The sequence below is a fragment of the Sinocyclocheilus anshuiensis genome, unplaced genomic scaffold, assembly GCF_001515605.1.
Source record: "Sinocyclocheilus anshuiensis isolate Anshui unplaced genomic scaffold, SAMN03320099.WGS_v1.1 scaffold705, whole genome shotgun sequence".
Lineage (NCBI taxonomy): Eukaryota > Metazoa > Chordata > Actinopteri > Cypriniformes > Cyprinidae > Sinocyclocheilus > Sinocyclocheilus anshuiensis.
Genome location: NW_015536493.1, coordinates 328,608 through 336,781, shown reverse-complemented (window position 1 = coordinate 336,781; position 8,174 = coordinate 328,608). Strand labels below are relative to the sequence as shown.

The 8,174-nt window shown below is 38.4% G+C and overlaps 1 protein-coding gene across 1 annotated transcript in view; it reads right to left on the bottom strand.

Moving 5' to 3' along the window:
• Nucleotides 1–15: 15 nt before the first annotated feature.
• castor2 (cytosolic arginine sensor for mTORC1 subunit 2) overlaps nucleotides 16–8,174 on the bottom strand; it is a 20,563-nt gene continuing 12,404 nt past the window's right edge. Inside the window, exons 4-9 of the mRNA XM_016482190.1 lie at nucleotides 4,634–4,766; nucleotides 2,475–2,598; nucleotides 1,995–2,105; nucleotides 963–1,045; nucleotides 307–401; nucleotides 16–216 (exon numbers count right to left, since the gene is read on the bottom strand). Coding sequence (XP_016337676.1) covers nucleotides 151–216; nucleotides 307–401; nucleotides 963–1,045; nucleotides 1,995–2,105; nucleotides 2,475–2,598; nucleotides 4,634–4,766 — 612 coding nt within the window. The 3' untranslated portion in view covers nucleotides 16–150. The remainder of the gene's footprint in view (nucleotides 217–306; nucleotides 402–962; nucleotides 1,046–1,994; nucleotides 2,106–2,474; nucleotides 2,599–4,633; nucleotides 4,767–8,174) is intronic.

Genomic DNA, 8,174 nt, shown 5'->3' with positions numbered 1-8,174 from the left:
TGCCCCCCCCCCCCCCACTTATCCATTCCCCTTCCGTCCGATCCTCCTCCCAGAAGCAGTCCTCAGGTAAGCTCTTGGCACTTTTAAGACTTTTAGACAAGAAATCGAAATGTTTTCTGGGACACGGGACACCTAGCCAATCGTAGAGTCTCACTGTCCTGTGCTCTCATTGGTCCTCAAGGCTCCGATCACACTCTGGATGTTCTCCTCAGGCACCTGGATGGACACAAGATGTTGCTGGTGTTAAACTTCACCTTTGCTAGCTGAATATTTAGTGATGGGAAAGTAGTGGGTGCTCAAACTCACCAGAGCATGATCGAACTTGAAGGTACTGATATAGTAGGCTGGAATGTCAGCGGTCGCCAGCGGTTCAGATATCTGAGCCACAATGCCACATTCATCTGATGGAAGACAAACGACTTAGAAATTCAGCTACCAAAACTTTCAAATGCTCATTTGATTTCCTGAGGTAGTTTGTGCATTAAGAAGCGGTCACATTTACTGTTTGGTGAATTTTCATGGGTAAAATCCAGTCATAGGAATCCAGGTGATAGGGAATTTCACGCAAGGGTGAAACATTTCCCCAAGTAGATTCACCACACTGACCAACCGACAGCTGCTTGGTCTGAAAGTGACTTCTGTGTAACTGCTGTGTGACTCACAATACACTATAGTATTGGCAACAGACAATAGAGCTTTTTTTAACCACCAAATTTAGCAGAAATGTTGTTAATGTGACTGGACCTTAAGCTTTTTACAATCAAGGAAAATGTGAATGCTATCATGACAACAGTATGTGGCTAAGCATTTGTTAATGTGTTTTTAAGCACATTTCTAAGGTGTTCTGGGTGGTTGCTTTGTGACCCAAGTCAAAAGAACCAACCCCTAAATTCTAGTCCCTAGATATTGAGGAGATTCTCATTGTCATCATAACAGCAGACTGAGTTTTAGCCTGAACTCACCAAACCCTAAGGGTTGTCCTCCGATGCGGACCATTTTCCAAAGCTCTCCTGAAGCGCTGGTGAAGAGGACATTGTTTGGAAACCTGACAAGAAAAGAGCAGCATGTAAACCACATGCAGTGATGACAAAACAATGATAGTGTACATGTAATCAGAAATCTTTTCATCGGGCAAGTTCTATTTTAGCCACACACACACACAAAGACAGGGTGATTCAACAGGATTCAAGCTAAAAGATTGGTATTTTTAAATAGTTGTAAAATTCTGATGAAACCAATGCAGACAGTTTAAGCGCGAGAGTCAAAAGACAAAGAAATCCACTTTACAACCCATGCAAGTCCAATATTGCAGTGTATATACAAAATGAATGTTTCAGTTCCTTAAAATCAACATGAAATTACATTTCAAGCCATTTTACTTCTGTTAAAGGGACAGTTTTCCTAAAAATTTAAATGGTCATCGATTACTCACCCTCATGTCGTTCCAAAACCCATAAGTCTTTAATTGATCTTTGAAACACAAATGAAGATATTTTTAATGATTCAAAACGTTTGTAGAGATAGTAAACGTAATCCATATGAATTGATCAGTTTGATTCAATATTCTGAAGAGACACGATCACTTTATATGGTCACTTTTAATACAGATTTAATTTTGGCATTTATTTCAATAAAATAACATTGATCAATTTGTAATGACATGAGGGTGTGTAAATAATGAGAATTTTCATTTTTGGGTGAACTATCCCTTTAATGTGATATTTCCATGTGAACAATGAAAAAAGATTTTATGAATTGGGAATTATTTTGAAAAATGGGTGTTTAATGCAAGTGTTACAGGTGGCTGGAAGAAATAGGTTGGAAAATAATAGTAGAGTATATTTATACAAAAACAAACCCTTTCTCCTTTGTAATAGCATGCACTGCTGATTCATGCACAAGACCAGGGGTGTGTATTGAGAAAGTAAATAGGGTCAATTGTGTTTTCATGTTGATTTTAATAGAGAGTTAGATGCAAGGCTGGGTGGTCTAACCTCCGGGTGGTTTGCTCATCCATAACTAGAGAGATGTAGCCCTCGATCAGCGAGAAGGAGAAAAAGCGGATGTGTCCAGAATCCTCGCTCTGCCCCCCGGTCTCTTTCGCTCTGTAATGAAGCGCAGCAGGGATTCTTGTTATTACACAAGCTTCATTAGAGCTCAACTCGGCTGATGCTTTCACAAGGAATAGTGAAAATGGGAGGGGGAGGAGTATGATAAAGGGCAACTCTGATCTGATCTTTCCCTCTAACTGTTGGCCTGATGCCACTGTCTGAGTAGTAAACAAGTTCAGCCACTATAAGGAAGAGCAAAATAGTACAAATACACACTGCTCATTTTGTTTCCAGTCTTTTCTCCCGTCGTTGCATAATGCACTCCCTACAGCGCGACCTGTGTGTATTATCATCATTCTCTAATAGATCTGGCAGATGGCTCTCGGTTACTGCCATATGTAAGCCAGGAGGAGAGGCCCTTACCCGCCCGAGTAGAACATGACGTCCATGAGCAGCGTGGCCACCGAGGGCAGCGTGTCGGGGTCCAGGCTGGTAACGCAGAACATGTTACTGGGGCTGGAGAGAGGATGAATGATCGGCCGAGGGACTAAGGAAAAGAAAAAGAGAGTTGATAATGCTAACAAACTGAACACAAACATCGCTGGTGTGTCAGGATGTTTCATGAAGGAAAGATATATATATGGATTTATTGACTCGCAGGAATCCATTTTCACTGAAAATGCGATAGAATTAATGTTGTGAACAGGGCATGATCAGCGATTTTTTATGTAATATTTCCATGTAAGAGCTTAGCGCTGTTCTACACTGATGTTTTACCATGAAATCCATTTTGTCTCTGGTATATACCAAAGGTGCATTAGTGTTGATGGAGATGCTATTTAAAGTCAACATGGCATGCCATTCACAACCAGATTTACTACTGCAATGTAATATTTCTGAGAGAAGGGAACAAAATTTGAAAATAGATTTATGCATCAAGAATTGACTGGATCATAAAAAGTGGCCACTTTCAATCCTAGAAAGCCAGATCTGAATGGGGGTTTGTAGTTAACTTATAATAACAGGAACAGTATTATAAAAGTGTCAAATTGGTTCCCTTTCAGTCAGTCACTCTCGACGTCACGTCGGATGATGTGGGTCTTGCTATAGACAACGTATCACCCGGGCGTTTCTGGATGCGGTCGTTACCTGGCGCTGGGTGATGGTCACGATCGCTGCCTCACGTGCCTGGGCATGTAGGACGCTGAGGTGGCGTTTGTGGATGAGCCATCTTCTCATTGCGGGAAGATGATCATCTCGGAGTAGCGGGCCCGTGGTCAGACTTTGCGTTTCTCCGGGCAGGACTGCCCCTAGAACAGGTCTTCAGCTGTACCACCGCTGAGCGGCCGGGTCACCGGCTCGGCTCCTCAGCGAAAACCTGAATATGCGCTGCATCTGCTGCCTACTTATACTCACGCTGTGATCAGCGGCAGCTGGATGCAATAATCGCATGCCAATGTGCATTGGCTTGCTTAGTTTACACTCGAAGTAGATTGGTCTCTCTAAGCGAGATCCCAATTCGTCGGTCATCCGACGTGACGTCTCCGTTCCCTCCCTCAGGGAACGAGGGTTACCATACGTAACCGAGACGTTTCATGTTGACTTTAAACACAGAACATACCAGTGAGCACAGAAAAATATTTAAAAAGTCTATGTCTACCCAGTATGTTCAAAGGGCACACCAATAATTGACTCAAATGTGACAGGCAGAGGCTGATGCCTAACCACACCACAGACACTTTTAACAGGTGTTTCAGATCTTATTGCTCAGTGTGATAAATCTAAGTTCAAGTCTTAGCATCATTTTGCATTTTGCAATGAGTAGGTGAGCTATTTTCTTTGAATGTGCATGATTTCCAATTCATTAGTCACTACTGGTAAATAACTAGAAGAATAAAGTTCAGTAAATGGTAAAACTACCTGTGCTACAAACCAGCATGTTTATGATTATGATAATAAATAATATGATAAACACTAGTTTATGATATATAGAATCAAAACAGATTCTAGGTACAATAACTGGAAACGGCTGACACTGGAAATTGGTCGTGCTATGCTTACGTTAAAAATGCGGAGGATATGAGGAGTTTAAAATGATCATTTGATTTACCAGTTTAAAGGGATAGTTAACCCAAAAATAAAAATTCTGTCATTAATCACTCACCATCATATCGTTCTAAACCCGTTAAGACCTTGGTTCATCTTCGGAACACAGATTACGATATTTTTGATGAAATCCGAGAGCTTTCTGACCCTGCATAGACAGCAATGCAACTGATACATTCAAGGCCTAGAAAGGTAGTAAGGACATGGTTAGAATCATCCATGTAACATCAGAGGTTCAATGTTGCTGTCTATGGAGGGTCAGAAAGCTCTCGGATTTCATCAAAAATATCTTAATTTGTTTTCTGAAGATGAATGAAGGACTTGTGGGTTTGGAACGACATGAGGATGAGTAATTATTGACAGAATTGTCATTTTTGGTTGAACTATCCCTTCAAGTCTCAGCAACATCACTTGTTACTGCAAATGCACAAAATGCCTTGTGTCGACACACCCTCAGAATAACGACAGATGATTACCCAGTTTAGGCTTGACAAAACCATTGGTGACCCCGGTACTGTTGGCAGCAACTGTTTCTCCATTGACAACCCTCAGGAGAGTGAATTCTGAAGACAGCGTGTGCATGACCATGGGCAGATCCCTCTCTCGAACCTATGGACAGAATCGCATGAGAATTTTTCCATTTAGTAAAAATACTACAAATGAGCTATCGTCGAGAAGATTAAGTAAGCTCAATTATTCAAAGAGAGAACAAATAATCATAAACCATTAAAACTGTTTGCGTACAGTGGCAAACCCTGTTAGATAACATACACTCATGATGTACTGTGGTTTCTGAAGTACAGATGAGAAATACCAAGCAAGTGATCAGAATGTGCTACTTCTGAACAGAGTACAGGCACAAATCTTATCAAGCTTATTTTTCTGCATTTCTGGCAGAGATGTTCAGATGTTTCAATATATGAAAACAGTATGAACGTTTAATAGAGCTTACAGAAACACAAACATGCACAAGTAGAAACCCTTCATTTAGACTCCGCTTCTGCCATTTCCTTCAGTAACCAAAACCAGCCGACTCAAACACATCACAAATTAACGTTCATTTGCATTTCAAACACCATTACCAAACCCAGAATACATTACAGTGAAAACAATACATAAGGATGTCTTAAGCAACCAATTAAGCTGAACTTCATAGCAGTGAGGCCCTGATGGGTGCACTAAATGAGCATTTCAAGGGTAAGTATCCACGGATATACGGTTTCCTTGGACTACTTTATGAGCATATAAAAGCTCTAGAGAAACATTTTCAAGGTTTACATCGAACCATTACTATCTCGTGAGAAAACTAACAAGAATTCAACAACAGCAAACATTTACACAAATACAACAACAGTAGAGCTGGGCAATATATCACAATATATATGTATAATATACTATTTAATTTTTCTGGCAACACAAAAGTAAGCAAATCACAAATAGAACAATTTTAATGTGCTTTTAATTTGGCTATTAGGTTTATGTTGTAATGGTGTCTCTAAATGTAACTTTAGGGACTTGCTTCTTGTGTTCATTTGGTGAAAATATGGTTTGAATATTTTAACTACATTGTGAATTTTTGCTATACATTACTACTTGCATTAAGTAACAATTGTGGTTTGGTTGAAATGCTGGTTAAACTTTAATAATAATAATAATAATAATAATAATAATATTATACTGAATACAAATATTGAATATCTGAGGCTGACCCTAGTGAAAAAGAAATATACTAAAATGTATTTGAAATACATTTATTTCATATATATAGTATACTACAAATACCTTTACATATTTATGTACTTAATCAAAATACCCAGCAATTGTACTTTTAGTATACTAAACTGGTATACTTAAAGCCTGCTTGATTGGAACAACTTTTGTACTTAATGCACTTTAATTGTGCGGACGTAGTGCTGAAGTCCAATTAAAGATATACTGAAGTATATTTAACTGCGGTAAAGTTGAACTATTTCAACTATACTTCAGGTACACTTTAAATATCTTGCTTTTCAATAGTGATATTAAAACATTTTATGCTTAATATTAAAGGGGTCATCGGATGCCCATTTTCCACAAGTTGATATGATTCTTTAGGGTCTTAATGAAAAGTCTGTAACATAGTTTGGTTAAAATTTCTCAATGGTAGTGTAAAAACCCAATTTTTACCCTGTCAAAAACAGCTCTTTTCAGAGCAAGCTGTTTTCTTGCATGCCGCTTTAAATGCAAATGAGCTCCGCCCCTCTCTCCCGAGCCGCTCTCTGAGAGACGGTAAACTTTAGCCGCATTCATCGTGAAAATTGCTAACTAGCACGTCATTAGAAAAGGCGATTTGTAAAGATTCATTAAAAAAACCTTACACTCACTTCTGGACGTGAAGCTGGATCACGAATGATTCGCGCTAAGATAGACGCATTTACGTAGGTAGATCGGGTGGTGCATTCCCTTCAAAAACAAAAGTAATCCACTGCGTCTTCAGTGGGTCAGATGTCGGAAGTAAATGACAACTGCTATGTTCATTATTACACCCAACAACAAAACACCTCAATCGCTTAGTAGTAGGGGTGTAACGATTCAGTCGTTTTCTCGATGCATCGATTACAAACCCTGATGATGCATATGCATTGATCTTGAAACATGGATTTTTGAATCGTCGATTTCAGACAGTAATAGAATTAAAACGCTAAGAATCGAATGAATCGCGATTTCTATAGCGATTAAATGCTTTCAAAATATATACACATGAAATTACTACAAGCACAAATTAATGGAGACCTTGAACAGTGTTCGTGCCTCGCAGCTCTCCTTCACACGCTCCAGTATTTAACGCCTGTGACTTTCACAGGATTGCGATCGCGCTCCGTTCGTCTTTTTTGAGCAGCTGATGTGTGATCTCTCCTTAGTACTCGTGGCCAGTAATGCTAAAGTGAAGTAGTTTTACTTTTCTGTAGTTTTTCAATGGCTCTCGGTCATACCGACGACATTACCTGAGCAGTCGAAGGCTGTGTATTTATTGCATGGACGGAGCAAAAATGTAGGCTAAGTGTCTAAAGCATACGCACAGTTCCATTGAATTATAAATGTGTTTTAACAATGTCGTTCAACCGAATGTACGAAGGAAACTGTTAAAATAACCACAGCATTAATAACAACGTTGAAATAAGAGCGCGAGGTTTACCTGATAATCAGATGCATGAAAGTAGTGTACTGAAATAGAAGTGATCTCGCACTCATAGAAGACTTGCGAGGCTATATCTACAGCTAATCTGAATAAAAAGCAGAATGAACTGATGAAACGTTAAGACAATAAACACAATAAATAAATAACATTTATGAATGATGCAGTGCTAATTGACATTTCATTTATTACAGTACAGAATCTATAAAGTATATTTTCTACCTTATTCTGTGCAGAAAATTGATTTTGTAGTATATAAAACAATCATAAAATTGCCATTAGGAAAAAATTATAGATTACAAATGATTGATTATTCTCCAGCAGTGTATTTGATTTCTTATAGCAAATTCAAAGTAAGAGATAAGAAAATAATTCCTTGTAAAAAAAATTAAAATAATACATACATGCATAAAATAAAAAATAAAAAAAACACTGGGTGTATCTTTATCATTATAGGGTGGTTGTGAACACACACTGCCAACACACATTTCAGTTCAAACAGCTTGTAAAAGTGCATGTGGCATCCGATGACCAGTGTTGGGGAAAGTTACTTTTGAAAGTAATGCATTACAATATTGCGTCACTCCATAAAAACTAACTAATTACGTTACTTAGTTACTTTTTATGGAAAGTAATGGGTTACGTTACTTTTGCGTTACTTTTTAAATCTGGACAGGGCTTGCTTGTTTGTTTTTAAAATAAAAAAAGTTATATTTTTGGCAAATATAAAAGCCTTTTCACACCAAAAGTGAAATGAATAAGCCTTAGGCTGAAGGGAAAGTAAATTTACGTCCGTACAGTAGAATGCAGAAGAAGACATTTCAACACACTTCAGCAATAAA